Source organism: Cynoglossus semilaevis, chromosome 5 (assembly GCF_000523025.1).
Source record: "Cynoglossus semilaevis isolate Cse_v1.0 chromosome 5, Cse_v1.0, whole genome shotgun sequence".
Taxonomy (NCBI): Eukaryota; Metazoa; Chordata; class Actinopteri; order Pleuronectiformes; family Cynoglossidae; genus Cynoglossus; species Cynoglossus semilaevis.
In genome coordinates this window covers 17,099,189-17,121,338 of record NC_024311.1, presented here as the reverse complement: position 1 = coordinate 17,121,338, position 22,150 = coordinate 17,099,189, and the positions used below count along the sequence as shown (strand labels likewise).

The following is a 22,150-nucleotide window of genomic DNA, read 5'->3' as shown; positions in this document are numbered from 1 at the left end:
TACACCTCACCCCCCCACCCATCACTTCCACAACCATCAGGTCTTTCACCTACACCTTCAGCACCACCTCAACCAGCTGCCTCCTAAAACCTTGTGAGAGATACTGAAACCATCATCGTTGCAACACAGGGACTTCCCCGGTGCTCTCTCTCTCTCTCTCTCTCTCACTCTCACACACACACACACACACACACACCTGCTACATGAGCATCGAAACACTTACTGACAGAGTCTGTTTATAGACATGGCAGAAAATACATCATAGTTATTCATGTGGAGATCTTCAGCAAGTCTGCAGTTCAGAGAAACAAAGGAAATACACAGATTTAAAAAAAAAAAGCATTAGTTTTTCTTTTAAATGAAGGGTTTTCTTCCCTTTAGCAAATATCATTTAACGTAATTTTGGATCAACTACATCATTTATTAGTCATTCAAGATCAAATATTGCAGTTATTTGGCTAACATATAGCCAACATTTAGTCAGTACTGTTAGCTACCTTTATTTTTTTGATTCAGTTTTAACTTGGTGCCACCGTTTGGCTATTTGTGCTGTATTTACCTGCGATAATCTTCAGACATACTGTATGTTAGCAAACGTTTAGCTACATATGTTCTTATCTTAGCTATATCCTAGCTAGTTCAACAAGCATCTGTTCTGGTCTAAATAAAATAATAGTTGAAATGCAGTGGCGTTGACTTAGCCCTAATTATAGTCCAGAGTGTCAGAGGAGGAGCAGCTGCTGCTCAGATACTTTAACACTATCCAAACCAGTGGTCCCTAAAACCAGGACACTCCTGGTTTTCTGGAAAGGTCCATTTGTACACTTTACTGTAATGTTGGATAGTAGAACATTCTGGAGTGTGTTACTGTAGTTGTAGCTGTGAGTGTGTCCAGAGAAGGTCGTAGCAACGGGTGTTCAGTTTCAATCCCAAAAATACATCGCAGGCAGTTTGTGGGGTATTAAGAGTGATAGAGAGAAGGCCGGTGGGTGGGGGCTATAGATAGATACACTTTTTATACACACACAAACACACACACACATATCTGAGCCCCTCCCGGGAGTGAGGCATACTGAGAGCTGTTTGAGGAAAGGACAGGTGTTGAGGCCAAAAATCAGGGTGACTTCCATGTTTGTTAACTCTGGATTCCAGTCACCGTTCTGGAAGAGTGGTCAAAAATATTTATGCACACAGTTTAGAGCTGAAGTGTTACTGTGGGGGTGGTGTTCTTTGGTTCTGCTGCCTCTCCTCTTCTACAGCAGCAAAATCTCTCCAGTATTTATCTTTGAAACAAATGTATTTTACTCTTGTCTCTGTGGTTATTCTGGCATCAACAGACCAACAAATTTCTTTTGGAAATTAGATATTTTTTTTACATCAGTCAATATTGTTGTATTCATCAGAATAACTACACCAAACAAATGCAGCCTGTTATAAGGACTAAAGGCTAGTACTTTTCAGAGGGTCCTCGCTTTACGACATCCCTGACCTACAAAGTTTCGTGCTTATGTCCCCATGTCCCATAATGCTATTTCCAAAGTCTTGTTCCATTATTCTGAGATACAGCGTTAAAACAGATTTCGCACAGGAACTAGTTGGCAAACGGAGCTGCGATATCAGGCTGTGATATGCGCGGAAGACAGCTTTGTTTACGTTCACCCGTTGTAGCCCATACCATGGGTTGTGCTACATTCACTTTCTTTCATTTCTGTTGTTATTGGGAACTTTTTGTCCTTCATTACGGCTCCAAAGTGTAAGTCAGACTCTTCTGATGTTTCCATGTCCTACATTATGACGTTACCACTGTGTTAGCATAGGTGAACGACAGATGCACTTATGTGCAGTATGCAAGTTCCGACTTACGGAGAAGATCGAGTTACGTCACGCTATGTGAATGAACTCGGTGAATGGCAGTAGGCTACAGGTTGCAGCCAACAACAGCTCTTCTAATTTTGTTTCAGCTCCCCCTGCACATCCTGCACATATCAACCCTACATCATCTAAACACCAGTCTTCATTGTTTTCACTAAAAATAAATATTGACGCTTTTGTACTGTAGATAAAGGCCACCCATACTGTATGTAAGGGGCATGAATATGAAAAAGTGACTACACAGTTAACTAACAAGTAACTGTGGTAGGATTTCAGGGTGTGTTCTCTTCCTTTTAGACTTTCATCCATCTGTAAAACTCCCTAGCTAGCTCTTTGGCTGCTTTTTGCATTTGGGCTAATATTTAGCTCCATTTGCTACATTGTAGGTATTTTGGCCTTACTTTGAGGTTGTGTTGTTGGCTAATTTGGCTGCTTGATTATTTTACAGTATTTTATTGATAATTTTCATTCATTCATTTTGATTGGTTTGGCTTTGGCGTTTGTTGTTTGTTTATTGGCAGAATTGTTGCCTCGTATGCTAAACTCGTAGAGCTAAGATGTTCATTTGTCTATATTATTTATTTATAATTTTTGGCCACCTCTTAATTCAAAGCTTTCTCTGGTCTATTTTTTCTATTTTGACTTTAGTTTAATTATATGCAATGTTTCTTATTCTTGGGCAGATTTGAATGATCCTATTTTAATAGGATATTTATTATTTATTTAAGTTACACATTTTGGATTATCTTATCTTGGCAAATTCTGAACATTTTTATTTAAGTTACATTTTATTTAATTGTAATTTATTACGTATGACATTTATGGCACATTTTAAGACTTAAGTCTTAGATGCTGTCAATCATATCAGTAATGATTTCCGAACCAAAATTTATTTGCAATAGCAATTCAACAAAGGCATTTGTTCTGCACCAAATACACTTGTTAAAATGCAGTGCACTTGGTTATGATCTCAAGTGTCACTGGAAGAACAGCAGTTGGTCCTCGGGTATTTTTACATCATCAAATCATGAAGGCCATCTTGGAAAAGTTTGGGCGGCCCCTGAGTTAACCCTACAGCTAACATCATGACAGAAATATATTGGAATCTAAAATCATATAAATGCAAAAATAACAGTTTCAGGTCACGGGCTCATTTTAAACCTGTTTCCTTCTGGTTGTCATATAAAGTTAAAGAGCAGGAGGAGAGGAATGGTGGAGGACAGCGTGCCAGCAGACAGACAGCTGAAGCCTCTGCTCCCCTCCTCCACCTCCTGCTCCAGCCTTCACAGGGAAACTGATACCCTGGCCTTCCACCACACCACCGCCAGCAGCAGCAGCAGCAGCAGCAGCAGCAGCAGCACTGGTCTGAATCAGCTGTTTCAGCATCCGCCCCATGCTGCAGCCACTGCCCCACCCCTACCTTAACCACCACCGCTACTGCTTCAACACTATGGGGTGTTGGACTGTCAGGATGGCTCTACTTTGCTGCTGCAGCATGTAAATATCCTCCAGTCTGAGATTTCCTCTAGTTTATTTTATCTTATGTAAAATAAAAATAAAATTTTTATTTTGCACCAAAAAAAACTGTCATCAAAAAATAATAATAATTAAAAAAAGCAAGTGCAATATAAAAAACTAGGACTGTGAAATGGGGCTTTTGATGAAATCAAAACTTTTTTTCCTGCAGTGTGTGCAAATTACAATAAGTGAAGGAAATGTGGAATTATTGTATTTACAGTGTGAGACATTTGGCCCAAGCGTGAAGTGCTTTAATGTGATAACTTTTAAACATAATTATCACAGTCATGTGATCTGTTGAGATTGTTATTATGTGTTTTTTTAAGGTGAATTTGTGGAAACATTTGAAAAATTTGAAAAATGTAAAAATGTGATGACTGCCTGCAGTACCTCTGCAGAATCTCTAGGGGCCATGTACCTGTAAGTCTGCAGCAAAGGTGTGGGTGAAGACACAATTGTCTCATCCAACTGCTGAACATGGACCACGGCCTCTTCCACAGAATAGACTCCTTTGTTATCATTGTTAAAGATCAGTGAATTTAAATTTGATGTTTTCGTAGCTTGGATCAAATCAGAGACAAAAAAAAACCATAGAATTGAACAGATATCACACCCCGATAAGAGAGAGTTCAGTGGTGGATATTACTGAGCAGTTTTTCAGTTTCTATCTCTACACAGTGTGTGTGTGTGTGTGTGTGTGGAGACTGGTGAAGAGAGAGTTGTCACCACTGTCTGCAGCTAAAAATAGCTGCTCTGTCTGAGACAGAGGATGATGTCACTGTGGAGCAGATGTGCTGCACAGCCATGTCCAGTCAACATAGATTAATAATTTAGAAATCCATAGACAAATGAACATGAAACATTGACAGAGTCAGAGCTACAGCAGCGGACTGGGTCTGAGTGTAGTTTGGATTCTGATGTGTGATAGATGGGGGAGTGGGAGGGGGAGGCACTGAATTAAAATGTCTACCAGCCTACGCCTGTGCTCCACCCTTCTCCTCCTGACAGTTTGCGTGTCAATTTCTCACACTCATTGTGAGTAAAAACAAGAAATCTCTCATCACTAGTGTTTTCTCTGCGCGCAACAACAGCAAGGAGAAGAGAGAAGAGAGAAGCTGCCGGAAAACACACGCAAACACACACAGTCCAGGCATGTTAAGTGAGAGTTCCCTGGCTTTTCTGTGAACACAACAGGCTTGAGCTGAATTATAATATTATAATAATAATAATTATTATTATTACTATATTATTGGTTATATTGGTTTAAAATGACAACTATCCCTTTGATTAAAAAAAATTCAGGCACGGACATTTTAACTGTTTAAGTTAGTGTTGTTCAACCTTGGGGTCATGACCCCATGTGGGCACCCCTGACAGTCACAGATAAGTCACTGCTGAGTTTTTAAATTAATGTTGATTAGCTACTACACCCAAAAACAAAGGCTGTTTTTTAAGGCAAGGACAAAATTTTGCTTGGGTTTCAACTTCTGGTCAACTTTCTGTTTTATTAGAAAGAACACGCTGTACTCCAGCTCGGCGGTTATTTACTCAGCAAAGCGCACTAATAAAAGAAAAGAGAATCTGCTGAGGAAGAACTATCTGACCAGTGTAATGCATAAAACATCACGTCCAACAATAAGGACTGGAAGTGATTTTTTTTTTTAATTGGACCGTGGAAACTTAGGACAGGGTGAGTGGAGGGAAGACATTTGATACCAGATAATGTGATATTTTAATTTGTAATTTTACTCCAAAAGCCAGAACAGGACGTCTGCGTTTTGCATACAAATAAAACGGGACCTGCCTGGACATGCTGTGTTTTTGTTTGTCACATTAAAACTAAGGAAACAGAGAGAAAGTTCCTTGTTTAAAATATCCAGTTTCTTCTCATCTGGGCCACAGCGTCGGTGGGAGGTTTGGATAATAAGTCGGTCTGACAAGGTACTGCCTGTCAGACCGACACAGGAACACCCAAGGACTTTCCAACAGCGGCTCTGTTGATGTTATTATGTGACATCTGAACACAAATGACCTGACAGATCAAATGTATAAGTGCATGAACTTCTTTGCAAAAAAAGATTGTCATAAAAACCTGCTCTGCTTCTAAAACACCTCAGCTGAAGCTGAGGAAAAAAGGAATAATAAACACTGGGTTTGTTGGATGCTTAGTTTAGTTATATTTGAACAAAACTGAAAGAAATTAGATTGAAGTTCACTGAAACTAATGCATGTAAAATTAGGGTTATTAAAGTTTTTTTTTTTTTAAAAAAAGGTAATATGGAAAAGTTGTCTTCATTCTTTAAACTAAGTCAAATGAAGTGAAGTGAAGGCGGCCCCTTACCACTTCAGAGATGTGGTTGTGCCTCAGGTTCAGTTCAGTTAAAGAGTCCAGGTTGTGCAGATTTTCTACTTTGACGATGTTGTTTCCTGCCAGGTTCAACGCTCGCAGCTCACTCAGGCGAGACAGGTTTTCTATCCTGCAGATCTGTGTGAACGGACAGAACAGAGACCAATTTTTACATTCAAAGACACCAGAAATTCTTATCATGACACGTTCACTTTCTCTGTTACACCAACACAGCTCATCATCAGATGAGTTCACTGTAGATTTACACAGCCTTAACAAGAGTTTTTGTTGTTGTTGTTTTTTGTACATTTCTGACTCTCTGTCTTTTAGAGTTTTAACAAAAAAAACATGTCTTTATTTTATGGAGTGATTCAGGCAGGAGGGACACTGAAGAAATAAAGAAAAAAAAAAGAAGCAAGGGGACAAACAGGAAGCTGAGTCACATATGCACAAAACCCCTTCAAAATAAAATAGGAAACACAAAGACAATACAGCATATGAAACATAGGTAACCAGCTCACTGATCAATAATAATAATAATAATAATAACCCAGAGTGGGCAGCTTTAAGCACCAGGGGAGCAGTGTGTGGGGACGGTGCCTTGCTCAGAGCACCTCAGTGGTGGACTCGAACCTGAAACCTTCTAGTCTGTGTCCTTAACCACTAAGCCACCATTGCCAACCCAATAATAACTTGGACACAAAATACCCTTAACCACTAAGCCACCATTGCCCCCCCAATAATAACTTGGACACAAAATAGCCTTAAAGAAATGAGTCCTAACAATGGTGAAACTAGACAACATTCAAGGTTAAAATTCTGTCACAGAGTATTTCAGATCAAGGGTCGCAATAAAAATGTGATTGTCACTCGAATGAGACGTAGAGTGGATTCCTGATGATCTGTGTTTCAAGAATCTAAGTGCACTCACTTCCAGAGGGAATATATATTTTTGACTAGTGAGCTGGAAGCCACTGAAGGTCCTACAGAGATAAATGAGTGATGTGTGAAGAGTGTGGAAAGTACACGAGCGGAGCGGAGAGCCGCCGAGATGAAAGGATGACAGTGATGAAGCACGTGTGGTGAAATCACGCACACACAATGAATGAGGAGCAGCTGCTGCAATGAGGCCAACAGAGACCGAACAACAGCCTGAGTGGGTGGAATCACTTTCATCTAATATTTATTCATTCCTCAATTATATTTCCCTCACTCGTTGCAGCTACCTCATCCTCCTGTATTAAAACTGTGTTGTTATCGACGCTACATTTTGCCGTTTCTTTTTTTGGTTTTGTTTTTCTTTTTTTCTTTTAGCTCTGATGTCTTTGGAAAGCGCTGCAGAAAAGGTGACTTAGATGTCATTAACCCAACAGAACAGGACGTCTGGGCCCAGTGATAGGAAAGAAACATGTCTTGCTCAGAATAATAGCTTTATCATATGCTCCTGTGCAAGAACCTGCCAAGAAAGACGGACAGGCAAAGGGGCTGCACAAAAGATTAGAACTATTAGTTCATTTTGAAGTCACTCACTCAATTTTCACATCATTAGAAACAGTTTAGAGGAACGGTAATAGAAGGCAACAACGCATCCTCAGTCAACTGTAGAGTGAAGGATGATACAGGAGCTGGAAGAATAAGAAGACAAAGAAGATAAAGAAGAAGAAGAGAAAAAGAAGAAGAAAAAGAAGAAGAAAAAAATAAGAAGAAGAAGAAGATCAAGAAGAAGAAGAAGAAGAAGAAGAAGAAGAAGAAGAAGAAGAAGAAGAAGAAGAAGAAGAAGAAGAAGAAGAAGAAGAAGAAGAAGAAGAAGAAGAAGAAGAAGAAGAAGAAGAAGAAGAAGAAGAAGAAGAAGAAGAAGCTCGGTTATCACATCTGCCCTACATGCAGAAGGTCCTGGGTTCGAGCCCCATAGGAGCCACATATTTAATCTCACCTCTCGTTGTGGTACTTTATATTATGTATATGTCAACACACTCAGTGTGTTGTTATGTAGTATTTCTGGTTGATTTTCACTAAATACTGTGAGACATTTAGGCAAAAAGCAAGGTTATAAAAAATTGGCTCCTTTGTTTTATTTTTAACTGCTGTGCTGCAGTGACAGCCAACAACACAGGCCGGGCTGCAGCGGATCGTATGTCTTTTGGATTATTAATGATGAAAATACTTTCAGAGCCTTAAACGTCAATAAAATGAATGTTTCAGTCCTTTGTGACAAAGTCTGTCTTCAAGTGACAAGAACTTGAAAAATCTACAGACATCAGTGTTGGATGATCAGTGTCACATTTCTTGAATTCTCTGAATTTTAACAAAGCACAGCTTCACTTTTGAGTTCGCGCAAACATCCCATAATAATACGTTTAGACTCTGATTAATTGCAGAGCTGCTCCAAACTTTGCCAAAAAGCTTGAACTCAACTTTATAGGTTCACCTTCTGTAGCCAAAGCTAATGCAGAGCTGAAAGTAACGCAGCAGACTCTTCATCCACCGGGGTTTGAGTTTAATTTATGGCAAATATATGGAATGACTCAAAGTTTATCTGCAAATATAAACAAAAGTGTTTTGCTGGATAATATTTTGAAATTCTTTCTTAAACGTTTAGTGTTTCATTTTAACAGCGCAGCAAAACATCAGCCTCAAAATGACTACGCTGTTGCATCACCTTGAAGCAAAAACAGCTTCAAAACAAACAATATAAATCTCACAGCAGAGACGGCACTGCTTTGAGCCCGGCTGGAAAAAGACTGGAGCCTGTTGAATAAATCATATCAGGGTCTGAGAAAAGTGATGTGGGAGTGGGAGGAAAAAAAAAATGGATTGCGGCTTCTGATGGTTCATAGTACTTTGTTCTGTAAGAGTAAAACTACACGGTAAAATAACTGCCTGAAGGTCTAGATCAGTGATCATCAACTGGTGACTCGTGGGCCAAATCTGGTCCACTAATTCGTCCATTCAGGTCAACGACTGGATTCCAAAATAAACACCAAATAATAATGGTACACAAAAAAATATATAAATGTTATGTCATTTTATGAGAGTATCCACTCCCCCCAAAGTGTCTGTCCAGAAACAGATCATCAGTGAGCTGTGAGAGATCGTCAAATAATTTGTCTTCGTTGAGCAACTACGCCACAGGACCAAACACAGACTTACAGAGGAGGTTGGATCATAGTAACGCAGCAGTACAGTACCTGGTTGTCATGTAAATCCAGGATATTCAGTTTTGACAGCCCGTCCAGGCAGCATATCTTCTGGATTCTGTGTCAGAATTTGGGAAGAGGAGAGAAAAGAAAAAGTGTTAGCAGGAAAGGGAAGTAGTGTTTTCCATCATTATCAGAACTGTTAGTCAAGTTATTTGGGAAATGTACTTTCTAACCAAAAGTTGCTTTTTTTTTTGCTTTTTCCAAAATGTTCAAAAAAGTCTACCAGTGAGATTTGTGACAAGCTAACAATTACACACTGCTGTCAGCAGAAGACGGAGTGTGGGAGCTTTAGGAGTTTACATCCCCAGAGAAAATGGCTGATACATTATCGTACAGTGACTTATTGTTCAGGACTGTCTGTAAAGATGTAGATCACGTTACAAGTCAGAATGAAAGGCTGTGGTTTCCTGAAAAATGACAGTTGGCTACGACAGGTCATTTCTCATTATGATATATAACACATACACTAAACTGTACTATATTCAGTGTCGTAACAGTATATGTAGATATTTATATTTTAAATATTTTCATCATAAATTCTCTCCATCCATAGCATCAATATTGAAGAAACCATATATTGTGTATGTATGTGGTATCCAGTACTCGTTTTTTGTCAGCTTCACCGGCACACACACACGTGAAGTACAAAAAACTACACTGCAAACAGAAGCAGGTTAAAAACTCACCTATTCTTCCCCAGCATCAGGATCCTCAGTGAGGTCAGAGCTTCAATGCCACTCATTTCCAAGATCTGATTGTCGTACAAGTTCAGGAACACGAGCTGCTGCAGATATGACAAATGCTGGATCCTGGTGATTAGGTTATGCTGCAGGTTTAGAAGTTGCAGTTTTTCAATCATGTCCGACTGAGGACATTCTTTCAGCCCACGTCTGCAAAGAGATATGGCAAAATTATACTCCTAACTATCAAGGTTTATTTATTATATATTCCATAAGTCTATACACCTGCTGCACTGGGTCGACATTTAGGATTCTCTGAATGTTTTTGTTGGTTTATGGTTATGGTTATTTTATTTTGGAAAAACTCATATCAAATGGACAGCCTCATTAAAAAATGGGGGAATTATTAATGTTGAGACAGTAGAGGGCTCCAAAACCGCCAACATATTTAAAACAACACAACCAAAGGTCCTGAAATGAAAGTGTATAATATAAAATGATATTTATGTATAAATTATATCTAATGCACTTGTGTTCGGGTTCACGCGTGGCCTTCACTTACACAAATGCATAAACGCGGTCCGTGGTGCAAAAACTGTAACCACTAAGTTACAGGGCTTCTGAGATACGAAGTTAGTTGGACTTTGCTGCGCCCTGGCGGTCATCTGAGGTACTTACTAATCTAGAATACCATATGGGATATTTGCCCAATTTAAACAGATTTTTGCGGAATAAATATTTTATAACCTAAAAGTGAATTTTAAAAAAAGAAGAGTGAAGTACCTGTCTAAGTCGAGGCGGTTAAAATTGGATGCAAAATGGTTATATGGCACTGGAGTGAATCTTCCCAAAACACCTAACACAGAACATAGACAATGAATTAAATTGATGTCATGTTTGAAACAGTTGCATTTTAAAAGTAAACATTCAGGGTTACCTCCTGGTTTGTTCTGCTCCGGGATATTTGGGCAGTGAGCAGCCGAACCACTGTGGACTGGTCTCTGAGATTTGTCTCTTGATCGTCGCCCAGCTTGTATAACCGCAGTAAACCCAGTTGCTAATGGCACATTACTTTGTAGAGTACGTGACAGGTCAGCTGTTGTCTGAACAAATCTACTCTGGCTGAAAGCATTCAGCATTTTCCCTTTAAAGAACAATAATTATGAGTTGAAGAAAAATTACAATATTTAGCAGACATAAAATTATATATATATATAAAAAAAATAATTTCAGTTATTTGGTTTTAACCTACCTGGGTCAAACTGAGTCAACGTGGGGTTGAAATGAACAGTTTTGTCTTTTCCAATATCCCGATGGTAATGCTGCAAAATAATTTTTTTTTAAATTAAACAGTGTAAAAAATTGAATATTGAATATATTTTTAATTATAAATTACAAATTTCTTTAGTCATGAGCGTGCAATATATTTTTAATTATAAATTACAAATGTCTTTAGTCATGACAACTTACTGTCATGTTCTCTACTGCTGAAGATTTGACCAACACTGGGGTCAACTTGCAGCTGTTAACCTGCCCAGAATTGAAAAAAAAAAAAAAAATCGATCAACTATACACGGCAAAAAATCAAATAAAAAAACAAACAAATTACGATTTGACAATTGAAAAAATAATTATGTTTTTTAAGTCAGCAGACCTTGAACATGATGGCAAATATTTATTCTGAAAAAAAAAGTCTATATTTGTATTAAATGTGTTGTTTTACCGTAGGAGTGGGAAGCATCCATCTGTCACTGTCACGGCTCCTGTGTTTGTCACAGCGAACTGTTGTTCCCACAATCCGCTCCGGATCCATTCCGTCTGTCAGAAGTTGAAGAACATTCAAATCTTAACGGTATGAACTTGTACGAACGTCATGTATTTTAGTTTTCACATCTTCTTTTCCTGGCGATTCAAACTTTCCACTTTAAGACATGCACAGTTGTCATAGTGACGCTCGCGTTGCTTCGGCAACTCTGATTTCCGGTGTCACCACAAACGATCCGGGTAGAAACAAAACTTTAGGTGTTTTAACTTCGCCTCTCTAACTTTACCTCCTTCTGTCCTTCCTGGTCACTGCCCCGTGGGGTAACATGTTGTTGAACACTTTTCACCACACCAAGCTAAGACACTTAGCTACTGTAACACACAGTAACCATAGACAGTATAATAACTTATTTTTTGTAATAATACATACGTCATAATACAGAATACTTCAAGTGTCCTATAAATAACTAGACCTGAATAGTCTAGAATAGAATAGAATAGATCCCTAACCTCACTTTGCCATCTGCGCAAAAAAGAAAAAAGAAATAAAAAAAGAAAGAAAGAAAGAAATTAGAAAAAAGAACAGGTATTAAAGAAACAAGATATTTTACAATACAAAAGATGTTCAGGTGGAAATGAGAAGAATATGTCAACAATAAAGTAGGTCTAATCAATGCAGTGAATGTAAACATCTGGGTAAATGTAAACATTAAGTAAAAGAGGTAAATAATACTATTAACATTAAACAACTGTAACAATAAGCAACAACAAAACATGAGGTAAATGTAATTATAAGGCAGAAATCTAAACATGGGGTTAAAATGTAAACATTTAAGTGGAGCGCACACTTCAAAATCGAGGTCACCTCGATAGCCACAAACATTTTGAAGTATGTGTGTGGCCTACATGTTCAAACTGGAATGGAACCAAAAAGTTGTGAGAAACTTATGTAATACAAACAAGTTTATCGGTTTGTTTGTTTTTTTCTCGTTTGTTTTTCATTTAACAGAACCATTTTATATGGAAGGCCCAGGGCAAATTATACATAATAGCAGACTACTGCTAGGACTCTCTTTCTTTTTCTTCCTTCCTTTCTTGTTTTTTTTTTTTTTTTCCTTCCTTTTTTTTTTTTTTCCCTCTTTTTTTTTTTTTTCCTCCCTCCTTTTTTGTTTTTTTTTTTTTTTTCAGCAATAATCATAGTAATCACAAATGAAACACTCTTCTTGAGAAAAAGAGAAATTGCCAGTATTTACTGCAGCACTCATGACCCTGCTCTGGGGCTTGTCTTTTGTCCCAGTTGTGATTTCTACATTAAACTCTTGTAAAAGTGATGGAAAGGAGTGCCGTGGTAATGACTGCAGCAACACTGAGAATAGACATATTCATTACCATCATCATTATGTGAAAAGGCACAGAAGCAGCCAATCACTCTTAACATGGCCCTGTTTGCAGAAAGACACAACGTCTTACATCTTGTTGTGATTTTACTCTGAATTTCCTTCTCTATGCACCTGTGATTTCAGGTGACCAGTGCTTTTTAGTGTTTGAAATACAGTTTCTGATTGATCTGACAATAAAGTTGACTTTTTTTCAAGTCATTGGGCCATTTTGGACTTTGGCCATTTAAACTTCAGTGAGTAATAGTGTTTGCAAACCAAATATATATAAAAAAAAAAAAGAGTCTCGTTGCTGTCAATAATAAATGGTTGCTCAGAAAACAGTCCACATTCATCAAAGGGACATCCCACACATTGCCTGTCACCATTCTATTCATGTAGTGCTCAGCTGACACATGTTATGGGAGGTGATCTTCAGCAGCTTGACAGCATAACAAGCCACCGGGAAAAGGCACAGTACAGAACATAGATCCATGTGTGTAGTCAGGGTTTTAAGTTAGAATTCTCCAGTAGGGAATATAGACTTCTGTAGATTTTGTGACATTTACCAGTTAAAAATATCACTATTATAGAATCAACTCTAATTGACTCTAAAATTTACAGCATTAAAAAGACAGCGGTTGTTTTTAGAAAATGTTGTACACATGGAAAATTGAAGTGAATTTTAAAATACACTGACATTTAACTGACATTCCTACTTTATTTTGATAAATCTAGACTAGAATTCTAAAGTTCTATTGTAAAATGTTTGTCAACCATCAAAAGGTCGAGTAACATTTCACACCTTAGGTTTCCCAAACAACAACTTGACAACAAATACTTTAACAATCCAAGCGGTTGTGCCGGTTGAAACAATGGAGCTCTATTGGTGATATTTATACACACAGTGATCTGGGTGTGCTGTGTGTCAAACGTCACTTTTCTGGCTCACTTGAGAAGTAGCTAGCCCATGTTGCACCTGATTACTATCGGTATGCTAAATTGGTGCCTTTAGCCGTGACTCATCAAAATTACTCTGCAGTAATGTTCAAGGTTACAGACACATAAGCTGCTCCGTCGAGAAGATGAGTGTTCTTACATACTAATGTCAGCTCCCTGCCAGACACCTACAGTACATGATGTCACTACGGTCAGAAGTCAGTGGACCGTCCATGTTCGAATACGTGTTATATACATACAAACACATCAAAGTGCTTGAGTGTGCTTAGACTGTAGTATAATAGTACACATTAAAAATGTCTGCACATTTAAAAAAAAAAAATTAAATCAATTTCATAAATTATTTATGATGGTTAATGCATTAATCCTGACAGTCCTAGAATAAATCTAAGCGACCAAGTAACAATGAAACGCATGACTTGATCTACAGATCACTGTTTTTCAACGCAGGAAACAGAACATGAAATAAAAGACTAGTAAGAAGTAATTGTTTTTGTTTTTTCAACGCAGGAAACAGAACATGAAATAAGAGACTAGTAAGAAGTAATTGTTTTTGGTTATTTTTGTTTTTATTATGAAATTATTCGCGCAACTTATTTTAATGTGACACATTTTCTCTAGTCTCTGGACATCTGCTGCAGCCACTCAGGGATTCAGAATGGGAGAGTCAGACTCTTCATGTAAAATTGAGTTAACACCATCTTTCATTGTAATCTACAAATCCGTGTCTGCAGCCAAGTGTGAATTAATAAGAAAGAAGAGTTAGGTAAGATTTTTAGTAGAAAGAAAGAGTAAGAAAGAAAGGTAAAATCTGACGTGATTTTTTTTTAGACACACATCCCCTGGTGTGACATTACAAAAATATAGAGAGGGTTCATGATTTTAAATAAGCCAGATTGGGGAAAAAAAAGTGAAAATAGACAAACTTTGTTTTTATGCATATGGTATAGAATAAAACAGCAAAAAAGACACATTAGGGCTAATGCATTGTGGGTATTAATACGAAAGGTACCATAATTTACATTTAATCTTTTAAAATGTAAAACAACCCTAATACAGTCTATCTTTAGTGAGTTTACCTTGGTCAGGGGAGGAAGGAGTCTGGTGGAGGCCATCTGTCAAACTGCCACATTTTCCTGAATAAAGAAAAACATATACAGGTGCTTCATTTTTTTATTTATTTTTTTAATGTGCTTCAGTCACAAAATAAAACATTGTACGTTTTGCTCCTGTCAAAACATTGGATCTAATTCCTGCAGTGAAGATTTTTTTTTTCTCCCATCAGACAAATGCCTGGATATGAAAGTAAATGCCGTCGTGTTATTTCTTACAAATGTTCTTCTCGTTCAATCACCCTCCTCCTTTCCCCCCTACTCCCTGCTGCATTGTACACAAACCAGCATGTGGTGCGGAGAATGAGTCAGACTGCCCACCAGCTGTGAGCCTGGCAGCCAGGGGGCTGGATTAAAGATATTTTATGTAGGGTTGGCTGTGGTGGTCCACCACATTGGTGTGAGTGATTGCGAGGCTATTAGAAGAGGTGGAGGGGGTGGAGAAAGCAAAATGGACTTGATTTAGGAGAAACTATTTAGATCCTGAATTAAAGTGGTCCCTGATGAACACCTACATATACATGTGTCCATCAAATTGTTTTTATTATATATTTTTTAAAATAAATATCTGTATTTGTAGTTAATAAAATATATTAATATTAATTTTCACTTTTGAGGAGAGGGAAGGACGTTTTTAGGTATAAGTTTGCAGTCAAAAATGGTAAAAATGATATATATATATACACATATATAAATACATGTAGGTTTATATGTGTGTATTCATGTCAGAAATGGTGAAGTACACAATAAGGGTAATGTGATTATTAATAAATATGTGAGTTTACAGTGTCATCTTATAGTGTGCCATTACAAATTTTGAAAAATGTAAATATCCAATCTCTACTGTATGGCTTTATTTTTAGAGTAAAACACCTGACTTGTTGCCGTCCTAGCCCGACTAAGTCCCAAAACATTTGTATTGTAAGTTTATAGATTTGTTTACCTGCCGTCTATTCGTACTGATGACATCAATAATCCACGCCCCAGAAAGCAACGCGTGTCGACCTGCGTCATGGGTTACAGTCGGTGTCGACACCCTGGAATCTAAATGATTGGCAAATAACATCTTGGTTAAATTCATGACGTCAATTACGCTCATTCTCTTAGTCATTTTATTCTAAATACGTATCCAAACATCAAGTGAATAAACCTACTGCGTTAATCTGATGGAACCTGCTGGAATCCAGCTATCACAGGTTTAATGTTTTACACCTGTGGCCAACTAGGGCCTGTCAAAATGGCTGCTGTTCAACGGGCCCTCCGATGGGCTTCCGGTTTCCTTCCTTCTCGCCTCGTGCACGTGTACCACTTCCGCTCCTGCATGCAGCCTGAAGCTGAGCCAATTATCCAATTAGTAACGTTAGATACACAGGTCGCTTTGCAACCACACTTTCCTAATGAGACACAGAGACACGTGAATGGTCGTCCCTTTCTTTTTTAAGTAATCGGTAATCGAATGCTTACAGCAAACTGAGAGTTTGAGAGAAAAGTGAGGGGGAAAAAATTAAAAAAAAAAAGTATGCGCGCCCTGGTGAACGCCTTCATGAGATGCCTCTTCTTTCTCATGCCTCCCTCTCGGCTTTGTGTCAGCTCTTGCTTGTGGGCTGGGAATGAGTGCGAAGACACGCTGCTGCCGCCGCGGCCCAATCCGAGAGCTCGTTTCAGGAGCACAAAGCTTCTTTCTTACATATGAGGAAGTGGCCGCAGCAGCGGCGGCAGCGGCAGAAGCACAAGGAGGCTCCAGCCCGCCCTTCTCTCCAGGTCCAGGCTGCGTCTCGCTGGCTGCTAAAAGCCCCGCTGCTCCTCTGGGCCCTCCACCGGGTCGGATTTGGATCAGGGGTCTCTGGCGAGCCGTGGAGCGCGTCTTTGGAGCCCCCTGGGTCCTTCTCCGCCATCGCTGGTGCCCGAAGCAGTGTCGAGCAGCTTTACGCACCCCGTATCCTGCCTGCGCCTTCGAGGCAAATCAGATTCAAATCTTCCAGGGAGGCGCTGCGGCTGCGGTTGCTGCTGCGGCCGAAGAAGAGAGGGGACCGGACAACAGCACCTTTACCTACTCGGGGACCATGAGTGGGTCCGTGGGCATCCCCTGTCCGAACCCGGCGTGCGCCTCGGACGTTGCGTCAGCGGACGGGGGTATGGATGAGGTAATCACTGTGGATCAGCACTCGCAGGAGATGGGGACCGTGACGATAACGGTGGCCATTCAAGCAGCGGAGGACGAGGAACCGGAGGAACTGTCGTCCAGTTTTATTGACTATCTCGGAGGCAGCTGCAGCGAGGACGAAATCGGAAGATATGACAAATCCAGGTTGGATATCTTAAAGTTATTCTCGTAGCTATGAATGGAATGTCACTGTTACTTACACGTGATGAGCCAACTATTCTTAATGAGTTATATCTGCCCTGAACCAGAGTGGGCTGTGGGACAGCGTCCATGTCTCACTCTAAATCATCTCCTCCTCATCTCTTGTGACTGAAGTCTGTATTTTCACAGTCACGGTGGAGTCGACTTCATCAGTCCGTTTTTGACTGATGTCCCAGTGCTCCGGTCCGTTAGCAGCTTTAGCTGATGACATGCCAGCACATGGGTACGACTGGAGGCGGCGAAACAGCGGTAGTGCTGATCTGTCACGATGACAAAAGAACGACATGGCAGTGTGCAGTGACGCCAGCGAGATGCTCACAGCTGGGAGTGTAGTCTCCCCCCCGTCTTTCCCTCCCCACCCCTCTGGTCTTTAGGTGCATTGTTGTCCCCTAGGTGGGACATGGAGCAGAGAGAGAGTCCGACCACCTGCAGACAGAAGCAGCAGCGTGTCATTGGTGTAAACCCAGACACCTGAGGTGGAGATAAAGACCGGCACACTTCCCTCTAATCTAATTCCTCTGCGTCATGGCTGGCTCTTTTTATCCGCTGGCCTTTAAGTTCCCTCCTTGAACTCCGAGTGAGTCACTGGTTGTGAGGCCAAAGGGGAGAATAAATCTCTTTATACTAAGCATCGATGAGCGTGTGTGTGTAGGTCAGTACTCAGTGGTACAGCAGCACACCAGAGGATGTTTTTATTTTGCACATGGGACTTAGTATGATGCTGTGAGACAAAGTGTCCACACAGAGGTGCAGTGACCTATAAGAGTGAACCTAATCAGTCCATTTGTGGACTTTTTTTCCCCTGTATCTCTTACACTTTTTCTTCTTAAATCTGTGTGTTTAACTTGGGCTGTGCTCTCCCCCCTGAGTGCTGCTGGCCGTCTTTATTCTAAGTCCCGGGGAAAGCTGTGGACTGGTGCCAACTGTGCGCTCAGGCAGAGTTGAGCTGGAAAACTGTTGACTAAAGGTTTGTGTGAGGGAGGAGGCCGGAGTAAGAGGAAGAGGAGGAGGTGGTGAGTCATACAAACAAATGATTGCCCAGACCCTCACTCTAATCTGCAGAGCTACCTGAGTGTAACTATTTCATAGCATCACAGGCAGTGGTCTGACAGAGACCTAACTGTGCCTGGACACACACACACACACACGCGTGCTTCTGGGAATGGTGTGAGCTAGATGCAGCGCGTCAACATATTCTGTGTAGGAGGCAGAGCCTCTGACTCTGTGCCCCTCAGATGGTGAGGTCTTGGCAGTTTCAGGGGTTGGTGGGACACCGTGGTTCAGTGTCTGGCACCGAGGCACGGTGTTGCCTGCCTGGAGGCAGCCTGTCAACGGTCTATATGGACTGAGTCGAGCAGAAATGTTCTGTTTTAAATCAGTCGAGGGACGAGTTATGGAAAACGACCTGTTTTATCAAATGCAGTAGTGAAGTAGGATGTCAAATATTCTGCTGTTTCAATGATGCACTGCTAACCACGATATGCTGTTATCTTCCCACGTGCAGCGGAGCGGGGACTAGTGGAGGGGAGCTGGAGGAGGAGAGCTGGCAGCCTCCGGACGCGGAGCTCATCCAGAAACTGGTGGCTCAGATTGAGTACTACCTGTCGGACGAGAACCTGGAACACGATGCCTTTCTCCTCAAACACGTGCGAAGAAACAAACTTGGGTTCGTCAGCGTCAAGTTGCTCACCTCGTTCAAAAAGGTAAACCTAAATGCAAAGAAAAAAAAGATAGAAATAAGTTTAAATTTCATATGTGTATACAGCAAATACAGTCTGTAATGGATGCGTTATTATTTTATGATAATTATTGATCTCTATAGACATTTAGGTACCATGTATTAGGCACCAATTATTGATCTCTATAGACATTTAGGTATTACATGCTTTTCATAAGGGGGTATATTTTGGTCAATTTAAACAGAAAATTAAGAAATGGTATAAAAAGTATCATTTATATTTCATTTTTTATAATTAGAATCAGGAGTGGATAAAACATTATTTAAGTGGCACCTTGTATTTCCTGTCAACACAAAACATCTTTATATTCAAAAACGTTATTAATTTGCAGGGTTTTTTTGTTTTTTTTTTTCTTCAAAAACTTGAAACTTAAATGTGAAAATCAAAAACTAAAACCTAAAAACCGGTTTTATCAGATGGTTTTCCAGCTCCGTATCGCAGACATGTAACACAGTCGTTCTCTTCGCAGGTGAAACACTTGACACGGGATTGGAGAACAACTGCTTATGCTCTGAGACACTCAAAGATCCTCGAGCTTAATGATGAGGGCCGAAAGGTGCGACGAAAATCAGCCGTTCCCGTCTTCGCCAGCGAGTCGTTGCCGAGCCGCATGCTGCTGCTAAGTGATTTGCAGAGGTGGCCAGAATTGGCCGCCCTCACGAAGGATAACGGAGGCGGCGAGGGAGTTGCGACTCAGCAGGAGCAGCTGATGAAGCTGCTGCTGAAAGCTTTTGGAACGTACGGTACCATCGCCTCTGTGAGAGTCCTGAAGCCTGGTAAGGACCTGCCCGCAGACCTGAAGAGGCTGAGTGGTCGATATTCCCAACTTGGCACTGAGGAATGTGCCATTGTGGAGTTCGAGGAAGTGGAGGCTGCTGTCAAGGCCAACGAAGCTGTGGGGAGCGACGACGGGGGAGCCAGTTTGTTAGGGTTGAAGGTGGTTCTGATCGGCACTAAGCCACCGAAGAAGAAGGTCCCCAAGGAACGGCCACGTGCGGAAGGAGGGATGCGAAAGAGTCGCTCGCTCAACAGCCGAATCCGGGAGCTTCAGTACCACGGCGACGACTCGGCCTGCAGCTCCTCGGAGAATGAGAGCAATCCTACCTCCCCAAGGCTGGCCAGGAAGTCCCAGTCTTGCAACAAGCTCAGTCCCACCACTGCCGGCATCAGCTTCCAGAACAATCACCTGAGTCCTGGTATGTCCCCTCGTAACAGTCCCTGGTCAAGTCCCCGTGGCAGCCCCTGCCCTCAGCGTAAGGCCCCTCATTTCAAGTCTCCCTTGGCCAGTGAGGGGAGACTGAGCCCCGAGGCTGGGCGTCGCTGGGCAGACTACTCCTCAGACAGCAGCCTCACGCCTTCAGGGAGCCCGTGGGTGCAGCGGCGCAAGCAGGTGGCGTCTCAGGAGAGCAGTCCGGTCGGGAGTCCAATGCTGGGCAGGAAGATCCAGAACGCTGACGGCCTTCCACCGGGGGTGATGAGGCTGCCCAGGGGGCCCGATGGAACCCGAGGCTTTCACTGTGTCACTATTGGTGAGAGAGGAAAGACTGCGGCTACTCAGACTTGATCTGTGGAGCAACATTATGCATTTCTTATGCCCCAGGGAAAAAAAAAATTGGGGGGTTAGAGCTGTTCTTGGCCCCACAGTAAAGTCTGTGTAGATAAACTTTAGTTGAGTTCTAGTGGGTTCTCAGTTTTTGTTATATTTTTATACGTTTTTCAGTTGCGCGGCAGCATTAGTGATTTACCAAGGGAAATTGGAGTGAATGTGAACTAATATTGTTTTGATTGTTTTGAGAACTTTATACCATGATCCATTGCTGTCTAGACTTGTTCTACGTGGGGTAGAGCAGAGAAGGATTTTTAATTGACATACGTCGTGTTGAAGCTCCGAACACTGTCTGTGGATAAACGTATTCATGTGTGTACGTAGTGTAAGTGTCACAGGCGCTCGGGTTGGATAGAGGTCTCACCAGAAGCCTTTTCTGTATTTGTCTACTGTGACTTTCATTTGTCTCATTAAGCCCCGACCATAATGGTTCCGCTGTCACACAGATCGACAGTTTGGACAGTTCAACTCGGATATGGTAAACGTTTGCTTTTATTTGGCCTTTTTTTTAATTTTTAAATAAGTTTAAAAGGGCTCGATTCTAGCTCTGTAACTGTTACGTTGTTGGGCAGGCAGCTGCTTTATTTATTTTTTTAGCTTTTATTTTTCTTTGTGCATATGTTTCCGTCAGTGTAAGCTCACAGAGAGGTTTGAGGGATGTTCAGGTCAGGCAGAACACACTCTCTTTAGTTCCTGCCTTCACATCTGAGCTGGGGTATTTGTACAGTGCAAGATTCTTATTGTACAAATAAATCACTGAAATTGCTTTTGGCTTCTGCTTTTGTTTGTTGTTTGTTTCTCATTGGTCATGGGTGTAAGTAGCAGCAGCAGGTTATATTTATACAGGTCCTTGCGAGTGTTCAGACTTGGAAAGAAACGCTCTCACATGGAGTTTAAAAAAAAAAAAGACTGCACAGATGGAGAGACGATGGAGTGAATGTTCTACAGGCTACTTCAATTCACCTTAGGGAGAAATGGACTCACGTTACATACAGTGTGTACATTTGTAGCTCACTCATTGTAGTGACTCATTATCACTTGGCAACGTGTACTATCAAATGCAGTTTTTAGTACTGTATTTGTACAGATTTAGGTCAGGTATTAAGCAGAATATCGTTTATCCAAAACACTGAAGGCACGTTCTTTGACTTTGTTCTGATTACAAACTAGACAAAGTGTCATGAACAGCATGTGATGTTGAGCTGATGCCAAAAGAAGCTGATGACGAAGACAATGACTGCCAGCAGTGAACGCCCAGGTTAATTATGACTGTTAGCAGGACGCCGGTCGATATAACAAGAAATGGCTTGTGGTCGAACACAGAGGACAGATGGAGACAGGTGTGTTGTGACAACTGGACCGGGTGAGAGTAAAAATTGTAAAGACTCTGATTGGTAGATATTTTGTGATTGTAAAGACTCTGATTGGTAGATATTGTTGTCAGTAGCATCAGAGTGTTATGCAGAAGGGCAGATTAGTGTTGATTTTGTTAAGGGATGACAAAGAAAACGGATCAACATATTTGCCTCCCATATAAATGGGAGGCACATAAACAAGAGTAGATGGAGGTGCACAAAGGTAGATTAAATCTGGTGCAGGAAATGCCAGCTC

The 22,150-nt window shown here is 40.8% G+C and overlaps 2 protein-coding genes across 2 annotated transcripts in view; one reads left to right on the top strand and one right to left on the bottom strand.

The window, feature by feature from the left end:
• Positions 1–16,120, bottom strand: part of lrrc49 (leucine rich repeat containing 49) — a 37,370-nt gene extending 21,250 nt beyond the window's left edge. Inside the window, exons 1-11 of the mRNA XM_025055880.1 lie at positions 15,984–16,120; positions 15,773–15,873; positions 14,797–14,853; positions 11,341–11,435; positions 11,088–11,147; positions 10,870–10,939; positions 10,555–10,761; positions 10,401–10,473; positions 9,624–9,827; positions 8,926–8,992; positions 5,732–5,875 (exon numbers count right to left, since the gene is read on the bottom strand). Coding sequence (XP_024911648.1) covers positions 5,732–5,875; positions 8,926–8,992; positions 9,624–9,827; positions 10,401–10,473; positions 10,555–10,761; positions 10,870–10,939; positions 11,088–11,147; positions 11,341–11,430 — 915 coding nt within the window. The 5' untranslated portion in view covers positions 11,431–11,435; positions 14,797–14,853; positions 15,773–15,873; positions 15,984–16,120. The remainder of the gene's footprint in view (positions 1–5,731; positions 5,876–8,925; positions 8,993–9,623; positions 9,828–10,400; positions 10,474–10,554; positions 10,762–10,869; positions 10,940–11,087; positions 11,148–11,340; positions 11,436–14,796; positions 14,854–15,772; positions 15,874–15,983) is intronic.
• Positions 16,121–16,317: 197 nt separating this feature from the next.
• Positions 16,318–21,310, top strand: larp6a (La ribonucleoprotein 6, translational regulator a). The gene is given in 4 exon segments (XM_008310838.3): positions 16,318–16,510; positions 16,512–17,137; positions 18,699–18,897; positions 19,403–21,310. Coding segments are annotated over 4 exon segments (2,082 nt in total). The 5' UTR covers positions 16,318–16,348; the 3' UTR covers positions 20,498–21,310.
• The last annotated feature ends 840 nt before the right edge of the window (positions 21,311–22,150 follow it).